The sequence below is a fragment of the Zootoca vivipara genome, chromosome 16, assembly GCF_965207765.1.
Source record: "Zootoca vivipara chromosome 16, rZooViv2.hap1.1, whole genome shotgun sequence".
In the NCBI taxonomy this organism is placed as follows: domain Eukaryota; kingdom Metazoa; phylum Chordata; class Lepidosauria; order Squamata; family Lacertidae; genus Zootoca; species Zootoca vivipara.
This window is the reverse complement of record NC_142599.1, coordinates 16,475,255-16,495,741: the sequence shown is the minus strand read 5'-3', so window position 1 is coordinate 16,495,741 and position 20,487 is coordinate 16,475,255. Positions and strand designations below refer to the sequence as shown.

Genomic DNA, 20,487 nt, shown 5'->3' with positions numbered 1-20,487 from the left:
GGTGGTCTTGGACTGCAGGGTGGGCAATTTAAAATGTCTATATATGGGCGGGCCCACCTTTGTTCTGGGTTCTCCTCCTCTCTCCTGCGTGTGGGGGAGCACCCTGTTGCAACAGCTTTTTAATAAAGATCAGGCTTAACTAGCCACCTTACTTTTCACTGGAATCCTGTCATTTTACTAGCCAGTAAGGGCTTACAATAGTGCTCTGCCTGAGGTCCGGGCTCCCTCCCAGAGAAGGACCCATTTTAACTCTTAATACACATGCATGACCGCTGGGAGGAATGCAGCAATAAGAAAGGCCATGGTGCATCTGTACCAGCAAAACCGGATGCCTTCATCTGCTCCAGCTGCAACAAAACATGTCTCTCCTGTATCCATCTCTACAGCCACAGCAGGCACCGTAAATCTCTAACAGTTTGACTTCAGTCCTGAAGGTGCTCTCTTCCATTGTTTCCAAAGACAGATGGATGCCCACCAGCTGACCCTTGACTTCAGAGCATTTAACAGCATTAATCCCTTACCAACACAGATTGTTGATATTCGCTTGATTGCACAGTTAAACTATTGAACTTGCTCCAGCAGGAGACAGTGATGACCACTTCAATGGCTTTAAGAGAGGATTAGACAAATTCATGGCTACATTCTGCTTCCAAAGATGGAGACAGTAATGCTTCTCAATACCAGCTGCTGGAAACTGCAGATGGGGAGAGTGCTCAGGTCTTGCTGGCCATTTTTCCATAATGGGCATGTTATGAGAAAAAAGCTGCTCCTATTCCATTATGGGGTACCCAAGAGCCCATATAGAGTCCTTTGTAGGTTCTCTATCGGTAGGAGAAAATAACAGAGATCAACCAGAGAATATTGAGAAGCAAAGCAGCTAGTAAGCCTGATCTTTATTAAAGCTGTTGCAACAGGGTGCTCCCCCCCCACACACAAGGGGGGGGACCCCCGAGCCATGCACGCAACAGAAATCTAAGTGGGTTGTTTTTTTATATTGTCTGCTAGGTTGCTTGATTGGAGGACCTGGTCACATACCCTATTCATATCTTAAATGTGCCTTTGAAAGGATTTGTGAAAGAGACAATGGGGAGACTTCCCATTTCCTTTGACCTTGCAGAGAAATATTTGAGGTCATTTTGGGAGAGAGAAAATGGTTTCAGGACTTTTCTGTGGGTTTTCAGACATGTGGTTTACATATTTGTATGTGTTTGCTTGGTACATTTATGAACATTAATATATACGGTATATAAGACCTTAAAATTATTATAACAGGCATCTGGTGGATCATTGTGAGAACAGGATGCTGGATTAGATGGGCCATTGGCCTGATCCAGCAGAGCTCTTCTTATGCTTAATTCCCAGACAGTGTGAGAACTGTCAGTTCACTCCTACGTTCTGCTTTCCATTCTTGAGCCAGTTGCTGGTACAGTATATTAAAAAGTTCCACTCAAGCAGTTATTGATGTGTATGTTATTTGCAGTCATACCACACTTATGTGTCACATGGGTGTGTGGCTGTGCTGTAATGCACACTGTGCAAAGCCACATGATGTTCTGGACTTGAAAAGATTATCTCAGAGAGGAGCTTATCGTAGAACAATTTTACAGCAGAAGCAGGGAAATATTTTTCAGTAGACAGCTGCATTCAATTATGGGTAAGCTTCCAGGGGCCTTTGTTGGGTAGGGCCAGAGGCAAAGGTGGGCATGATCAGAAGCAAACATTTGGCTGAGCAAGGAATGGGAATTTTACTTTTGTACTCTAGGCTAGCTTCTTCACAACCATACACCCTCTGTTCTCCATTAAGGCAAGCAATAAGTATGATAATTGATCAAGGTCATATTCTAGCTGGGCAATTTTTTTTGAGGCGAGTGTGATGCTGGGCCAGGAAAGTGTCCCAATGCGCCAGGCAGTTAAGTTTCCCCAGCTGCCCTGCTAGTCCTACAGCCCAAGGGTAGGGGCCAAGCCTCACGCGCTCATGAGACTTACCTGCGATCTCCTTCCAGGTAAGAGAGGGCACCACCTAACTCCACAAGGCAGGGAGCCTCTGAACAGTTTACTTACTTTTTATTAAAACATTTCTATACCTCCTACCATATTAGTCCATATTGGACTGTATGCAATACAACAAAAAAGAGAGATAACAGTATCTAAAAGCAACAACGTACAGCTAACAGTTGAAGGAGCACCCCGAATCACAAAGTAATTACATTCTGCACATGCTCAGGAACACTGTTCTCTCTGATTTTATACATGCATATGCTCAGAAGCATTAAGCTTGCAGAAGTGCCATCCAGAACGTCTCTCTCCCAGTTCTTCAGAGGAATCTTGCTGTTTGCTGGCGCACCCACCGATTTGCGGCTTGCCTGATCCTGCAAGGGAGCCCACAGCAGCGCCGCCTCCTTGCTCTCCGCCTCGTGGCCCGCCTGGCTGACCAGGCCCCGTCGCCACAGCAACGGACGCCGGCGCGGTGCATGCCGGCCCGCAACAAAATGCAACAATAAAACTCTACGGGAGGCTCAGGAGAGGCGGCCAATAGTCTCAGAGGAGTATTGTTGTCGTGGCCAATGGCGGCTGGCGGCGAGCTGGGCTGGGCGTGGCCGCTGCCGGCGGGCGGAGGGCGTGGCCGGGGCATCCAGGCAGCACTCGAGGCTTGTTCGCGGGCGAAGGCAGAGGCGAGGCGCGCGCGGGTTTCCTCAGCTCGTTACGCGACGGGGGCAGCCTCCGGAGGAGCGCCGAGGTGACAACTTGCTCGTCCGCTCCACCAACGTCCCTGCCCGCCGCCGCCGTCGTTCTCGGAGGAAGCAGCCGCAGGAGCCGCCGCTAACCAGAAGCACACGGTGAGGCGCGGCGGCGAGGTTTTTAAGCGCGGAAATTATAATGGCGTCGGCAGAGATGATGGAAGGGGGCGGTTGGGGGACATTATTAATATTAGGAGAGTTATAGTGTGATTCCGGCCATGTGTCGGTTGGGTTCTGTGGGACAGTCCAGAGGCCGTTAGAAAATGATATATAAAGTGACATTACGATTACTTGAACTGTCGAGGAGGAGACGATGGGGGTGTGTGTGAGGGGGAGATGACATTATTATTATCATTAGTAGCAATACAGTAGTTTGGTATGTAATTCTGGCCTTCAAAAAGTTGGGTTCTGCGAGCTGCCCAGAGGCCGTTTGAAAATACAGATACATATTGGTGCGGTACAAGGACTGCTGAAGTGCAGAAGGCGATGGGAGTGTGAGGGGCGTGGGGGGGGGAGGAGGAGAAGAAACGGTATTATTATTATTAGTATAGCTTGCAATTCTGATCCTATAAAAGTTGGGTTCTCTGGAATGTTCACAGGCCGTTTGAATAATTCTAATACGGTACAAAATTTAAATGGCGTTTTAAAAATCCATTAAAGCAGGTCATGGTGTGGGATTATTATCAGTTGGTTATTAGATTTATCGAAGACGTTTGTGTTCTGCTCATATATAAGTTGGGCTCTCAGAATATGTAAAATGTAAACTTTTTTGGGGTGGGGGGAAACCCCTTGGGAGGAGTTATAAATAAATCTGCGCAACTGAATCGGAATCATGGGTAATCGTTGTTCCTCCATTTCATTTATTATAGATTTTTTCTTGTAAAGTTGGGTTCTCCAGGCAGTTTTACAGACCATTAAAAGACATAACAATGCAAAACTTTAAAAAAGTTTTTAAAATAAATGAATTCCTTAAGTCTGTGCAATCTAAATTAGAGGGAGAGGGGTGGAATTAGAAAGTGGTATAGAAATGACTTTTAAGCACAGTTCATAAAGTGTTGGCATCATGAAGGGTTCTGGAGAACTTGGATGCTTGCAAGCTTATTTTGCAACCTTTTAAATAAGTGTTTTGGCCAACTGCATTTTGGACAGTTATCCTCTCTTCCCCACCTCATGTGAACCCGTACAGTTGGCTGATTTTGCTGCTTCTGATTATCTTAATTATTTTGAATGAAGACTCAAACTGGGGAGCCCCGTAGTGTGTTTGAGGGTCACCTGATGGAGGAGGAGGAAGATTTTGCAAGGCAGCGTTTCTTTTTAATTATTTGATGGTATGCTGCTGTTGCACCTTTTTTTGTTTTTGCAGCATAATTTTTAGACTTCAGAGAGAAATTTAAAAAGAAATGCTTGAAAGTATTCTTAGTTTTGTGCCATGTGGGGTCCAACTATTGAGGAAACCACAGCCAGCTCCTCTTTGGTTTGCAATGAATAACTAGGGAAGGGAATAAATAGGAAGGGAGGTAACAGGAGTATGTTTTCTGAATATGTTGGGCATATATTTTTCAGGAGGGGTAGGATTTGTGGTGGATTGCACTGTATTATCTAGTGTGTTAGGTATTGTGTAATTCCTACTTTCTCAAGACACTGACACTTCAGTTTGTAGAGTGTGTATGGGAGAGAAAAGGCTTACTTAAAAGGCATAGTATGATTGTGTGGGTGTGGCAAGGAATCCCTGAAGCCTTGTGGGTAAAATAGGCAAATTAGGGAGGATGTTAAATGTCTAATGATGATGTTGGGAGGGGTGATGGTGGGAAAGTTTCTGATGAAGACATTATCAGATTGTTTGTAACTTTGCAAAGCATTGTACAACTTCTTTAAACTAGTCCCCATGTCCATCCCTGCAATTTTGTATTTTTAAAAAATAGAACAAGTCCCTTAATTGCGTCATTTAATCTCTGAAGTAATCTTAAAATAATGTGCTAGATGTTGTGTGACTTGAAGCAATACAGAAAAAGTTTGGAGAAGAAAGGAATCAAAATAATTTAGAAGGCGTTAGGAATCTTGTATGATGGGAGGGAGACCTCTTGTGAGCTGTACAAAGGGTATCTTGTGGGCAAGTAGTTCTAGGATGTAAGAAAATGTGGAATTCCTGCTTGAGGGTGAAGACAGTTAAGTCTGTGGGTATAGTGATGAGAATACCTTTGTCTGCATTCCCATCAGTGGGTGGGGCAACTCAGACATCTGTGGCCAATTAGGTCCTCCTATAATGATCCAAGCTCAGCAAAAGGTGCCTGCAACACACTGCATTTGTTCAGTCTAATTTAAGTAGCGTGTAGGTTGTTCAGCTCAACCCCCAAGGTGGGGTCTGTGTTTTACTGAAGTACATCTGGCACACAAAGTGTTGAGCATATTGGTCTCTTCTTGCAGAAATAAATTATATGTTTGATCTTACATGCTTGATTTGTTAAAACGGTGGGAGGAGATAAACTGCATGTATATTTATTAGCTTTGTGTCTCCAGAACAAATTCTGGGGTGTGTTTAAGAGATTGGTTGGATGGTTCTGGAAATTAAGTCATTATAAAGACTTTTAGCTGGTGTAGTGTATGGATCTACCAGCACCAGTTATCATTTTGAATCATTGTCCATTGTGCTTTGTAGGTAACCATGAGTGATCGAAAGGCCGTGATAAAGAATGCAGATATGTCTGAGGAGATGCAGCAGGACTCCGTGGAGTGTGCTACACAGGCCTTGGAAAAATACAACATTGAGAAAGATATTGCTGCCCACATAAAGAAGGTAAAGCTTGATAATTGTTGCATGCTGCTAGTTTAGAATTCTTAGAGCAAGAGGAAAATTCAGACTGAGGGAGGGAACAGTTAAAATTATTTCTAACTAAACATGTGTCCACAGATTTCTTAACTGGTAAAGCTGATTTTGTATGTGTAGGAGTGTTCTGGCCTGCCAGGGAATAGTTGGACATTTTCCTCCATTTCCTTTACAGCCTAGTCTATGTGGGTGGTCTAACTGCATGTCTGTGTTCCTAGAGGGTTGTCAAGCATCTGTGATCTTCTGACTTTGGCAGAGCTTGCAAGAAGCTTGCCAGATCTGCAGTGACAGTGGGCAGGCATATATCTGCATGAGTAAGACAGTGTGGAACGCAGGTGGTGCTGTGGGTTAAACCACAGAGCCTAGGGCTTGCTGATCAGAAGGTCGGCGGTTCAAATCCCCGCGACGGGGTGAGCTCCCGTTGCTCGGTCCCAGCTCCTGCCAACCTAGCAGTTCGAAAGCACGTCAAAGTGCAAGTAGATAAATAGGTACCGCTACAGCGGGAAGGTAAACAGCGTTTCTGTGCGCTGCTCTGGTTCGCCAGAAGCAGTTTAGTCATGCTGGCCACATGATCTGGAAGCTGTACGCCGGCTCCCTCGGCCAATAACGCGAGATGAGCACGCAACCCCAGAGTCGGTCACGACTGGACCTAATCGTCAGGGGTCCCTTTACCTTAAGACAGTGTGGAAGCATACATATTTGTTCCTTGAAGATGAGAAAAGTGCAGAACCTTAAAACATTCCTTAGCATAGCTTTTAACAAGTTGTAGCAAGATACACCCTGTATTTGCAACAGTGCTATGCAACAATTCAGCATTACGAAGGCAGGTCACAGCAAGCCTCATGGTTGGTTGCTACCATCTTCTTCAGCATGACTTTGAAGAGTTTGTTAGCCTTTGCTTCTATTTTAACCTAGCCTCAATTTGTTATGATGATAACTTGGAAATACTGTGTAGTTTTAGTTATAATTATGATTAGTGGAAGCAAGTTGGTTTCAAATCAAAGTAGGCTTTTTTCATTAACCACAATTCATGGTTTGAGTGCAAAATCAGCTTGTGGTCACACTGGAAGAGGCACTAACTTACAGTTTAATAGTGTGCAAACCTAGCCACTCAGACTGTTATGCATATGGGGTGGGGGTGGGGAAATGTGGTAGACACTCAAGACTTGCTGCATAAGCCACTATATGTTTAGGATTGGTCTGATTCAGGGGTCAGCAACCTAAGACCCGTGGGCCACAAGCGGCCCAAGGAGGTCGTTTAACCGGCCCATGGACCCCCATTGCCCACTTGGTCGGCTCCCGTGCTCCATGCTAAACCAGCACAGCAGAACAGGGACCTGGCCGGCTTCCCATTGGTTGCAGAAAGCTGTGGACGCCGGAAATAAGCCACAAAAACTTTGCAAACCCCTGGATTGAATCCTACTCAAGTACAGGGAGGGACACAAGTGATTTAATATTAGCTGATATAGTAGTGTATTAAATGCATAGTCTGCTACAAGGATGGGATTAATATCTATAAAAATCAGTACTCTGAAATTTGCTAAGCAATATACAGTATTAATATAAATTGGTTGAGTATCAACTGCTCCAAGCCTCTAAAAGAAAATCCGTATTTCCAAGATTTAGTAAAACATTACCATAATAAACCCTCAATTTCTTTCACATTATTTTTCAGAATAAATATAGACAAGAAATTACAGTGCTAACAATGTATAACTGGCCCTTTTTAAGCACACCATATCCTGGTCACACTGTCCCCCCAAAACTTTAGGATTGGCTGATACTGTCATAGTTGCTTTGGATGAGGTTTCCAAATGACAAGTTATGAATAAAATGCTTACCAAATCTTGTGAGGTACAAAGTGAAGTAGAATTATACAACTAATTATTAGTTGTATACAGTACATGCAGGTCCTGCTTATCCACATGCTTGCGATGCAAAAATTCACTTATCCTTAAAGAGTTCTGCCAAAACCTTGCTATGAGCACTGCAGACTCAGATATCCGAACAACTGACTTCCTTGCTGGTTTGTGCTTTGCTAGTTGGCAACAGCCATTTTTGGGAAGAAACCAGAGAGAGAGAGAGGAAGTGGGGAGCCAAGAACAAAGGAATCGGAGCAGGGGAGATAAGACATGGGTTTCCCAAACTTGGGTCTCCAGCTGGTTTTGGACTGCAACTCTCATCATTCCTATATAGCAGGACCACTAGTCAGGGATGATTGGAACTGTAGTCCAGAAACAGCTGGAGATCTAAGTTTTGGAAACCCTGGGTTAGGCAAATCTGTTTTTTCCTCTGTTCTCTTGCGGATTATCTGCATACATTTCAGGAACTTGGGGGTGGGGGGAGAGGTTGGAGAAATCCCAGATTAGAAATATTTTCATAGGAAATGATGGAATGGTGGACTTCGTTACAAAAGTAGGACCTGTGTGTAACTTCTCTTCCTAAACCCAGACTGCCTGAACATCTGTATGGGTTGCATAGAATATCCCTGCAGCACTTCTAAAGCTACTTGCTCCAAAATAGTCCAGTTAATGTCAGTATTTTATTTTGGTTTCAATTTCTGGACAGCAGTCTTTCATTGTCTCATACATGGCAAGAACAAAAGTGGACTATGTTGTTGCATTTTCCTTGTATGTATAGCTCAAGAGGTTATAAGACTGCATTGCATATTCTTTCCAAACACATGAGTGAAGCTGTTCTCTTGAGAAGCTAAGCTATTAAGTTATTCTCTTTCAGGAGTTTGACAAGAAATACAATCCTACTTGGCACTGCATTGTGGGAAGAAATTTTGGCAGCTATGTGACTCATGAGACCAAACACTTCATCTACTTCTACCTGGGTCAAGTTGCCATTCTCCTCTTCAAATCCGGTTAGAACATGGGACTGTTCCACCCCAAACATGCATTTGGTTACAGGACTGCACGCTAATTCCAAATAGACTGAAGTCTTCAGCCTTCCCCAGGGAACATACCTTGATCTTCAAGCCTTTTGTTGTTTTAATGGACAGGTACTCCTCTGTACCATTTTGTGTTTTTGTTGTGGCCATAAAAAAATAGCAAAAAAGTAATCTTGTATGTATTTTCTTTACAAAAAGCAACCCACAAGTCCTAATTTTCTAATAAAACATTTGGGCATACATTCAATCTTTAAGAGCTTGTTCTAATACTTCCATATTTGGCCAACTCTCCTACGACTACCAGCTTTGCACTGCAGACTTGAAATAGCAAATTAATTGCCTAAATCAGGGGTGACTAACTTGTGGCCTTCTGGATGTTTAAGATTACAACCCCCATTACCCATTAGCCATGTTGCTTGAGACTGGTGTGAGTTCAAATCCAAAAACATCTGGAGAGCCATAGTTTTCTAAGTCTACTGAATGAACTGGATTTGCCTTTGGCAAAACAGCGCTAGCATTGGAGCCAATAGGACCTGTAAACTATTCCCTGTATTGCATCTGATTCTTAAGCATATTTACTTGTAAAATGACATAACTGACTCATCCAGTGGGACTTTCAAGCAAGTATGTACAAGGTTGCACAAGTTTATGCATAAATTGGAAGGGATCCCAGTGTGTTCATTGTCTTTACAAGTAATTTTGCATGAACTGCAATCTAGGGTGTATCTAATGCCTGCAAAGATGTATCTAAGGATGATCTTTACTTACCAGTATGCATGTTTTGATGATTAATGCAGTGCACAAAAGGAACAACTGAACTTAAATTACATTCTGGTCAGTGTGATTCTTTAGTTAGAAATATGTGCCAGACTTATTGTCGCCTCTAAAAATGTTTAGTGATGCCTGGTTATTTAAATTCCAATATGGAATATTTTAATACATAACATTCTAGCCTAATGTAATCAAAAGCATTTACGTACAATACTTGTTCCCAGTAGCATACATGCCCTGTTTTTTTTGGCATCTCATTTTTGATAGGGCATCTTGATGTAAGGAACAGTGGTAGAATGCCTGTCTAAAGCCCAAAGAATAAAACATACCACTGCTTGGAAAAAGAATGTCACCTAGCTTAGCAGGATGTGCAGCTCCTGCTTGTTTCACTGATATGTCAGATCTCCTTTTCCCACAATCCAAACCAAGCATTTTACAAAGACCTACTGTTTTGTACACTGGAGTGCATGCTCAACATTTCATTTGAAAATGTTTGCAACTTTGGAGAATGCAACATTAATTTGTAATGAGTTGGTAGTTCTTTGGTAGTTAAGAATTTTTTGCAGTGGCTGCTACTACTTTTCATTGCAAATATATCACCTGATGGTAGTCCTGCAAGTTCCTCTCCTGCTCTTTTTAGGGGGGTAGATAGGAGGTCAATAGCATCCAGACTAGAACATTATTTGCATATTTTGGTGTTGAAGTAAAGGCCAGCCCAGAAAATCATAGAATTGCAGAGTTGAGTTGGAAGGGACCCTGAGAATCATTTAGTCCAGGGGTGGCCAACTCCCAAGAGACTGCAATCTACTCAGAGTTAAAAACTGGCAGTGATCTACCCACTTTTTTGGGTTCAGGTCAAAAGTTGTTGAGCTTTTTTGAGGAAGGAGGAAGGCCCATTTTGGGGGGGGGGTTTCAGGCCAAAGTTGTTGTGTTTTTTCAGGGAGGAGGTAAAATTTAGAGCTTTTTTTAGGGGAGCCACAGTTGTTCAGCTTCTTTGTGGGGAGACAATGATCTACCAGTGATCTACTGCAGACGTCCAATGATCTACCGGTAGATCACGATCTACCTGTTGGACATGCCTGAGGATTCTAGTGCAACCCTTGCAATGCAGGAATATGCAGCTGTCCTATATGGTGATTGAACCTGCAACCTTGGCTTTATCAGCATCATGCTCTAACCAACTGAGCTATCTAGCTTTCACTGTAGGGTGTAGTACAGAGACCCAATTTGCATCTTCATCAAACTTTAAATATGTAGTTTGTGCAAATGCTTGCTCCTCCTCTGTGCTAGTTACTCTTCTTTCTAATGTAGATATTCAATCCTGCCTAAAGTGGTGATTATGAAGGGCAGGCAGTCCATGAAGACCTACTGCCACTCAACAGTATCCAGGGGCTTGGGTTCAGGAGATGCAGCACTACACCAAGAATGGCAGTGCCCAAGCTTTCTTCACACACGGGAACAATATTTATGTAACTCCTCACATGAATATATTGTAATCATGCAGTACCACATACATGATGCTACTATTTAAAGGATGGGGGGGGCAGCTCCATAACCTCATATGGTAGAGTTTTCTTGAGAAGAAATAACATGGTCGTTACTGTAGTTACACATGCTTACATTACAGCAGGAGATGAGGATTATGAGTGTGTTGCCATAAACCTCTGGGTATAGGGCAGTATATAAATTCAAGAAATAATAATAGAGTTTGTAGATGAGGACCTCCATCTTGGATTAAGAATTTGTGAAGAATAGAGCTAGCATAATTAGGGTATGTACCATTGGTTGTCCTCTACACAGAGGCTACATCCATTTTGAGGTTCAAACAAACTACAAGTCTTATTTCAATTAAAGAAATTTGAAAATTTAGATATATATTTAATAAATACAGCAAGAAATCTCACAACTGGCACCTCTGATGACAGACTGGTGCTTCACTGACTTTTACCCAGTAAGTGCACACCCTTTTTTTGAGGCTAGTGGGTGCCACACATGGCTACACAAAAGGTGGTTGACATGATTGAAATTACTTGAGTCTTAAAATGCAGCTGCCCTCATGAACAGAACTGCCTAAACCCATCATATTTTTTAAAAAATTCTCACTGAAATAAAAGTCGCATCTTCCAGTGGTTCATGTGTTGTTCCATAGCAAGATGAGGCAGATGCTTACCCAGCTGTCACATGACTACAGCAGCAGAATACAGCAGCTGACTGATAACTGAAATATAATTCCCCAAGGGATTAGTGTGCTTTGATGGCATGATGCCAAGTGTGTTGCAAGGCCTAGCCATTTGAATTTGGCCATCAGAGTTCAGTCCACCCTTTCATTTTGAAACTTGTACACTATAAGACGAAAGTCATAACTTGAAGCCAGAGTGAATAGCCACAATGCCTGAACCCAGGTTCTGATAGTCCACCTTCAGAAAGCCTGCATCTTCAATCATCTCCTTGAATTCTACCTGAAATGCAACAATGGCGATACTTCAATAAGTGATGAAACTCTGGGATTCCTGAACATTTCACAGTGCACCTCACCTGGGACATTTGCTGTGTACAATCCTAGGACGTACAATTGCAGCCTCAACGTATATAGACTTAAAAGGTTTTTGTTTTTTTACCTGGGACGGAAAGCGCCTGATGCTTTCTACGAGATACTGGTAGGATTTCCAGTCACCAGCAATAACCTCGCCCAGCACAGGGATAACCTGGAAGCTATACAGATCATACAAACTGCAAAAGGGGCAAAAACACCAGTAGGTTAATACAGATATTGCAGATCAATCTCCTTTCTTGCCACTTGAAACCTTTGATTCGAGTCCTACCCTCTGAAGCAACATAAAACAATCTTGCTCCATCTTCCATGTGACAAACCCTTTAGATATTTGAAGATGGCTATCATATGACCTCTCAATCGTCAGGCTAAAAATATCCAGCTCCCTCAAACCTTCCCCACAAGGCTTGGTTTCCAGACCCTTTATCTTCTTGGTTGCCTTCTGCACATCTTCCAACATCTTGTCAATATCCATTTTAAACTGCCCAGAACTGTACAAAATACTCCAGGTAGGGTCTGACCAAGGCAGAACAGAGTGGTACTTCAAGGCTGGCCAGCCCTTCAGGGGCCACATGCCACCAAACACGCACACATGCACATAGACCACACCACACTCCTCCCCATTACAGTGCTGGACTAAGAAGGTTTAAACCTCTCTTCCTAACCCAGTGCTGCAATGGAGAGTGCACAGGAGAAAAGACAGTGACTGTCTTCTCCAGTGCTATGATAAGAGGAAGATGGGGGTTGGGGGGGGCCCCTCATCTGCCAACCCTAACTCCCATCAGCCCCTGCCTGCACAGCCATCCTCCTGCAAGCCCCAGAATCCTATGTCCCGGCAAACGGGGGTGATGGGAGTTCTAATTCAAAACATCTGGAGGTAAACATCATTTGCTTAAGGGGATGAAAAAAAGAGAATCCCTAACCCAACCTGGAAATGAAGGAGTTGTTCACATGACTGAATTCTAGGCAGAGGAATCTCCCTCCTGGTTTCAGGACTCGATATGCCTCCTGAAGAGCCTGGGAAAAAAGGTGGAATGAAGAATAAAGTAAGCATATTTATGATGCTTCACGGTGCTATTCTGAGATCCAGAACATGGATTTGGCAAGGCAAGCTGTGTTCATGTTAATAAACACTAAACACTTGAGGCATCTCAAGGCAGCCCTGTTTAGGGAAGCTTTTAATGTTTGATGAATTTCTGTATTTTAATGTTTTGTTGGAAGCCGCCCAGAGTGGCTGGGGGAACCCGGCTAGATGGACGGGGTATAAATAATAAATTATTATTATTATTATTATTATTATTATTATTATTATTATTATTATTGAACCGTTGCAAACTCAATATATACCAGCTGCCTTTAGAGACGGTGACTGCCAGTTTTGAGCAAGTTAGAAGCAAGCTGCTGTGTGAGGGATGACAGCAGCTGAATCCTAGGCTGCTATTCCTTTTGCTAGTCCCTGTTTTCCAGGCCTCCACTGCCTTCCCTCTCAATTTAATGATGTCCACCTAAAAGCTTTATTTTTGCAGCAAGATAAATAAAATCAAGAGAAATTAATATACAGTAGTTAAATGGATTCTCCAGGTAGCAGCTGGAAGAAGCTAGCTGGGAATGTAAAAATAAAATAGTGGAAACTCAAACTATGAGAAAGGGAGGGGGGAGCCCCACCTGACAAAGCATCAAGGTACCAAGCAAGTTAGGCACCTGTGCAAGTTTGGTAACAGGACAAAGAGACCCAGGCAGACTACTCTCTCCTTTTGCCTTTTTCCCCTCCTGAAGCTGATCATAATCTCAGCATTATATTGACTCGTTCTCGTAAATCCCAAGTTCTCAAGTAAAGAAGCTCAATGAATCTAACAACTAGGATGATTTTAGAAGCTGACTAGGCAAATGCATAGGCCAGGCATCCCCAAACTGCGGCCCTCCAGATGTTTTGGCCTACAACTCCCATGATCCCTAGCTAACAGGGCCAGTGGTCAGGGATGATGGGAATTGTAGTCCCAAAATCTGGAGGGCCGAAGTTTGGGGATGCCTGGCATAGGCAGATAATGACCATGTACTACTTCCAGCATTAGAGGCATTATGCCTCTCAATACCAGCTGCTGGAGAGCATATGCGCTGTTGTGCTGAGGTCCTGCTTGCTGAATTCCCATAGGCATGTACAGTGGTACCTCGACTTACGAAGTCCACAAACCCGGAAGTATTTTCGCCGCGTGAGCGATCTGTGCATGCGCAGAAGCGGGGCGCATGGTCTGTGAGTGCGCAAAGCGCAAAATCGCGCTTTGCACATGCGCAAAATGGACGATTCGACTTCCGAAGAACGGATCCCCTTCGTAAGTCGAGGTACCACTGTATGTGGTTGGACACTATGAGGCCAGGATAGTAGGCTAGATTGTCTGATTCAGTAGGGCTCTTGTGCTGCTACCCGTCTCAATAATAATAAACACAGGAAAGCCATACCCTTCTCTTCCAGAGGCAAATGACTAGCTAGCATTGGAAACAGAATGGTTGACTACACAGGGGCCAGCTTTTTCCACAGGGGGGGGGGCGGCCCACTGTCCCTCAGACCCTGGAGGGGGCCAAACTATATTTTTTGGGGGGGAAATGAACGAATTCCTATGCCCCACAAATAACCCAGAGATGCATTTTAAATAAAGGTACACATTCTACTCATGTAAAAACATGCTGATTCCCGGACCTTCCGTGGGCTGGATTTAGAAGGCGATTGGGCTGGATCCAGCCCCCGGGCCTTAGTTTGCTTACCCATGGACTATATGGACCTCGCTCTGATCCAGCAGAACAAGCTGTTGTGTTCTTCAAAGAGTAAAATCCAGCAAGATCTAACCAATGCCCCCCATGCTCACCTGGTCTATATGAGTGACATTCCGGATACCAAAGGCAATTGTGTATATGTCGAAACTGTCATTGTTGAAGGGCAACTCTTCAGCATCTCCAAGCACCCAGGATAATCCTTTGAAAGAGAATGTAAAGGGAAACTGCTCAGTGGCACACCCTAAGCAACTTTCAGGAAGGCTGTGTCATCAGACTGCTAGGAGAGTATCCACCATCATTTACAGGCAAAAGTCAACTTAAAGCGAACCAGCACAAGATGGCATACGTGTATGGAGTAAAGCTTAAAAAAGACACCGCTGTAGCTGTAGTATTCCATACGAATATAAGAAAAGCCTGCTGGATCTGGTCAATCAGATGCCTGTGGAAAACCAGCAAGCAGGATTCAAGCACACAAGCACTCTTCCCTTTTGTGGTTTCAAGAAACTGGTACTCAGAAGCATTGCTGCCTCCAATCATAGAGCTGAGCACAACCTTCGTGGCTAGTTTCTCCTCCATGAATTTGTCTAATTCTCTTTTAAAGCCATCTGGTAGATGGCTATCACTGCCTCGTGTAGGAGTGAGTTCCACAGTTTAACTATGTGCTGTGTGAATAAGTCCTTTATCTGCCCTGAATCTTCCAATATACAGCTTCATTGGGTGCCCGTTAAGTTTTAGTAATAAAATAAAAGAGTTGGAAGGGACCCCAAGTGTCATCTACTCCCTGCAATGCAGGAATCTCAACTAAATGTGAGAGAGGGAGAAAACTATTTCTCTATCCATTTTCTTTATGCCATGCATAATTTTATAAACTATCATGTCGCCAGTCACTCACCTCTTCTCCATACCTTCAAAGAATAACTCATTGTTGCCAATTATAGATAGACATGATTCAGTATGCTGAGTGCTTATGGGCAGGATGCTTAAGAGCAGCCTTTGCTGGCTGTGGCTGATGGGAATTGTAGTCCAACATAACGGAAGTGTACTAGGTTGACATATACCGTACTGTACAAGTAATGGGGTAATCTGAGTAATGCAAGTTAAACTTTTTTCTAGTCAAAAAGGTGGGGCTTAGATGTTGAACTAGGCTATCCATACACGTTTTCCATCCCTTTGCTGAAGTAACAGTCTATTACCTTGAGAATAACCAAGGCGTTGTGATTTCTTCTTCCCAACCTTCAGCATCTCCTTGTTAATGTCACAAACCACCACGTGGGATCCTCCCAGGGACTGATGCTCCTCTTCATGGTAAAGCTTGGTAATCTCCTCATACGATAAATTCTGATGGGATCTCAGCTGCTGCTGGACTCGTCGCTCCCGCTGGGAACGCACGTAATTGATAAACCGAAAGGCGATGTCTCCTGCGTTAGTTTTGAAAGGAAGACTCACAATGTGGGATTCTTCCCTAAAATTTAATGCTTAAGCATTGTAAGTGCGCTAACGTATTGCATTAGGAGTTTCCGTATTTATTCATTCTCAAGCTGCATTCATTTATTCAACCTAGGAAGAACATTCAACTCCAAATGCCAACTGTCCCGAGATTGTCCAGAGGGAAGCACAGTACAATTTCAGCAGCACCCAAGAAAGGTTGTGCATAGGAAGCTGCCTTATGCTGAATCAGCCCATTGGCCCATCTAGTTCAATGCTCCCTACACTGTTCTGACAATGGCTCTCCGGGGTTTCAAGCAGGGAGTCTCTACCAGTCCTAGCTGGAACCTTTTGAATGCAAAGCAGATGCTTGAGCACTGAGTCAAGGCCCTTTCCCAAACAACCAGAGGACTAAAAGTTGCTGGGTAAAGCATGTGTCTGTTCAGTATCTTGTATTATTGCAAAATTGTGCAAAACCATGTTGAGAACCACTTGATGGAAAGCACCACATCCACCCACTTTCCTGAGGGTCATTCCCTTTTGAGATTGTGTGACTTGGCGACAAATAGATCTGCAGAGGATTGTACTACCGTTAATTACTTGTTTCAGTCATTAACACCCCTTCATCAGAAGCTCCCAGGAATGTATACAGAAGTGTGAATAAACCAGTTTTCCCAACCTGGTGCTCTTCAAGTGATTTGGATCACTGCTACTGTCATCCTTGACCATTGGTCATGCTGGCTAGGGCTAATAGGTGTTGTAGTCCAATGAAATCTGGAGGCCAGCAGGTTTTGGAAGGCTAGAATAAACCCTGATTCGCACACAACATATAAATACAATTTAGAAACCAACAAATAAGCTTAACAAAACACAAAAACTAATAACCTGAAAGACTAAAAAGTGAACAGGAAGGGTTGTAGCTCAGTGGTAGAGCATCTCTTTTTAATGCAGACAATCCCAAATTCAATCCCTGACATCTCCTGGTGGGGTGGGAGAGACAATACTTGAAACCCTGGAAAGCCATTGCTGTTATGACTAGTGGTCTGACCCGGCAAAATGCAGCTTCCTATAATCCTAATTCATTGCTCACCCGCAACTCCAGAGCAACAAGTTGAATAGCATTAATCTCTTCACAATACAGATTGTTGGAGATTGCTCACTTCCCAGAGGCTGCTACCAGTCAGGGTTGACAAATCTGAGCTAGGTGGACCAAGGCTCTGACTCTGTATAAGGCAGCTTATTAAGTTCCTAAAAAATAAATATTGTACACATTGTCTCACACGTGGAGCTAAAGCTCATTAAAATATCCCTATGAACAACATGAGTCTCACCTGTCCCTCCAGCAACATCAAGCAACTGGCTTCCAGGGTAAGGGTTCATTTGATGCAGCAGGTTGTCCTTCCAAAGACGATGGATTCCCAGACTCATTGAATCATTCATTAAATCATACTTCTTAGCCACATTTTCAAAAACTTGGTAAACTGCAAATGATAGCTGCATCACTGATCATGATCAAATAATGTGTTGATTACATTGCCACATATTGTAAGATACTTCTTTTTTTCTTTCAGGGAAGGGCTGTAGCTCAATGGTAGCTAAATGTAGCTCTGGCAGATGCCATTTTCTCGAATAGGCTCACACAATTCCTGAAAGCTTTCCCCAGTTACTTTTCTTGCCCCAATTTAAGGTGTTACCTTTAACAAATAAAGTCCTAAATGACTTGAGACCTGGATCTTTGAAAGAGCACCTCTCCCAATATAAGTCTGCTTGTGCCCTTCTCATGGACCCACTTATAGGTGAGGTACACTGTGTGATGATCTAGGACAAGACCTTTTCTGTGTTGACAGTCAAACTACAGCATTCCCTGCCTCCTGTCAACTGGAGCCATCATTGGCTATCTGCCTGGAAAACTCAGTTCCTGCATGGTGTAAAACCAATTTGTTAGTCTTTAGTTTGCCACAACACTGTTGCGCCACTGAATATTCAGTTTATGTTAAATTCCGATTATAATTTTATACATTTTGTATGTCACTGAATGTTCAGGTAACTTTAAATTTTTATGCATTTATGCAGGGTCACAAATGTGATAAAGGGCAAAATAAAACCATAATGTTAATAGTTATACCAGGTATCCTCAAACTGGCCCTCCAGATGTTTTGGCCTACAACTCCCATGATCCCTAGCTAACAGGACCAGTGGTTGGGAAAGATGGGAATTGTAGTCCAAAACATCTGGAGGGCCGAAGTTTGGGGATGCATGAGTTATACAGTGGTACCTCGGGTTAAGAACTTAATTCATTCCGGAGGTCAGTTCTTAACCTGAAATTGTTCTTAACCTGAGGTACCAAGTTAAGAACAATTTCTGTTCTCATCCTGAAGCAAAGTTCTTAACCTGAGGTACTATTTCTGGGTTAGCGGAGTCTGTAACCTGAAGTGTCTGTAACCCGAGGTACCACTGTAATAAAGGTAAAGGGTAAAGGGACCCCTGACCATTAGGTCCAGTCGTGACCGACTCTGGGGTTGCGCGCTCATCTCGCATTATTGGCCGAGGGAGCCGGCGTATAGCTTCCAGGTCATGTGGCCAGCATGACAAAGCCGCTTCTGGCAAACCAGAAGCAGCACATGGAAACGCCGTTTACCTTCCCACTGTAGCGGTTCCTATTTATCTACTTGCATTTTGACATGCTATACCAGAGCTCAAATTCCCATTCAGCACTAGGTGACCCTTGGACCTCTCACAGGCTTGTATCCAACGACGGGGTGAGCTCCCGTTGCTCGGTCCCAGCTCTTGCCAGCCTAGCAGTTCAAAAGCACGTCAAAGTGCAAGTAGATAAATAGGTACCACTACAGAGGGAAGGTAAACGGCGTTTCCGTGTGCTGTTCTGGTTCGCCAGAAGCGGCTTCGTCATGCTGGCCACATGACCTGGAAGCTGTACACCAGCTCCCTTGGCCAATAATGAAAGCTGAGCGCCGCAACTCCAGAGTTGGTCACGACTGGACCTAATGGTCAGGGGTCCCTTTACCTTTATATGTTATAATAAATAAAAACAAAATGATATTTATTCTATTGTAGTTTCATGCTACCTTTAATGTATGTGTTATTTATTTACTGTTGTAAGTCGCTTTGAGTTACTTTTGTTTTAAAAAAGCCAAAAAACCGACAATTTTAAACAAAACAAATAAACTCCGCCTCCACGCCTCCACTCAGGCGAGGCCTGGCTACTCCCTTCCGCCTAGCTCACCCTTCTCGCTTTTCTCCGACTCAGACACGGTCTGGAACCCGAAATGTGTCTCTCCGTCGGTGGCCGGGCGCTGTCCCCCGCTGCACAGGCCCCGAAGGAGGCGAAGCACTCTTTGCCCGCGGCGGCAGCCGTCCCAAACCCTGCGGGAGACAACAACCATGGAGGCCGCCATCTTGTCAGGTGTCGCAATGGTTTTACGTCACCTCGCCGCGTCTTTCATTGTAGCTCCGCCCATTCTCAAAGCGTGAACCACTCGCAAGGGCTCATTCTTCCTTAGACGCCGACGTCACGGGCATCGTCAACATCGGAGAGAATTGTTGGGGAGTTTTCAAGACTGGTCTAACAACCGCTGTGAATTGCCATAGCTGTATAATAATGATAGCCACTGTTCAGACGTGGATGTAAAATTAGGTGTCTCCTCTTATGCAAACGATATGTGAATTTGTTTAAGGCCAAAATTCCATGTTCAGTTTCTTGGGGCTAAATTCTATGGCTGTCAGAGGAACTTACTTGCAAGTGTAAAGAATAGGGTGTAAAAGAAACAAAAGGCTGAATTCATTTGGGCTTGTTTCTGAATAGATACATATACGTTCACACTGAAAATGCTAAATTATGCCTACTTCGGATGATGTAAATGCATCGTGATCATCTTACCAACTTCTCATGATGAGACACAGTATGATGTGGTACCTAGCTATACCACATCATGGAGGACTCTTCAGCACAACTGCGGGGTGAAATGAAAGTTTGTGCATCACGATCGTTAGTACCGCAATGCAATCTCAAGAAACAACTCTCCTTGTACTGCAAAAACAGAAGAGTTCTGTGGCGTATTAAAGACTAAAAAATCTACTGTGGCACAATCGTTTAGCAGGCATCCCCAAACTTCGGCCCTCCAGATGTTTTGGACTACAATTCCCATCATCCCTGACCACTGGTCCTGAGCTAGGGATCATGGGAGTTTTAGGCCAAAACATCTGGAGGGCCGCAGTTTGGGGATGCCTGGTTTATGGGCTAACGCTCACTGATAATTCTGTTTCTAAGAGGGAGATTGCTTCACTGTCTCCCATAAAAAACCCTATGAGATTCATAGCAGTTTATAAGTGTTTTTAAATATCTACCTGTAATTCAGTACAGTACTGCATAGCAATGTATCTGATGAGCTGTCTTAACAGTCCACGAAAGGTTACGCCACAATACTGTAAATTTGTTACTTTTCAAGACTCCAGAAGACTATTGTGCTACGTATCCTATCGCGGCTTTGGCACCAAG

At 43.7% G+C, this 20,487-nt stretch overlaps 2 protein-coding genes across 2 annotated transcripts; one reads left to right on the top strand and one right to left on the bottom strand.

Annotated features, from left to right (window-relative positions):
• Positions 1-2,656: 2,656 nt before the first annotated feature.
• On the top strand, positions 2,657-9,285 carry DYNLL1 (dynein light chain LC8-type 1). The gene is made up of 3 exons (XM_035099133.3): positions 2,657-2,837; positions 5,395-5,532; positions 8,299-9,285. Exons 2-3 carry the CDS (start codon positions 5,401-5,403, stop codon positions 8,434-8,436), a joined length of 270 nt encoding a protein of 89 aa, XP_034955024.1. The 5' UTR covers positions 2,657-2,837; positions 5,395-5,400; the 3' UTR covers positions 8,437-9,285.
• COQ5 (coenzyme Q5, methyltransferase) lies at positions 8,335-19,580 on the bottom strand. Its single transcript, XM_035099132.3, has 7 exons — positions 19,216-19,580; positions 17,306-17,455; positions 15,743-15,967; positions 14,642-14,748; positions 12,709-12,797; positions 11,848-11,959; positions 8,335-11,688 (listed from the first exon to the last, which is right to left on the bottom strand). The coding sequence occupies exons 1-7, from the start codon at positions 19,385-19,387 to the stop codon at positions 11,587-11,589; spliced, it is 957 nt and encodes a 318-aa protein (XP_034955023.1). The 5' UTR covers positions 19,388-19,580; the 3' UTR covers positions 8,335-11,586.
• Positions 19,581-20,487: the final 907 nt, after the last annotated feature.

Bases quoted from the DNA above. Each gene is read 5' to 3' on its own strand.
- COQ5 (XM_035099132.3), bottom strand. From the start codon at position 19,387: ATGGCGGCCTCCATGGTTGTTGTCTCCCGCAGGGTTTGGGACGGCTGC. The intron at 15,968-17,305 runs GTGAGACTCATG...AAACTAACGCAG, and splicing joins TGATGTTGCTGGAGGGACAG to GAGACATCGCCTTTCGGTTT. The intron at 12,798-14,641 runs GTGAGCATGGGG...CTTTTTTCCCAG, and splicing joins ATGTCACTCATATAGACCAG to GCTCTTCAGGAGGCATATCG.
- DYNLL1 (XM_035099133.3), top strand. From the start codon at position 5,401: ATGAGTGATCGAAAGGCCGTGATAAAGAATGCAGATATGTCTGAGGAG. The intron at 5,533-8,298 runs GTAAAGCTTGAT...ATTCTCTTTCAG, and splicing joins TTGCTGCCCACATAAAGAAG to GAGTTTGACAAGAAATACAA.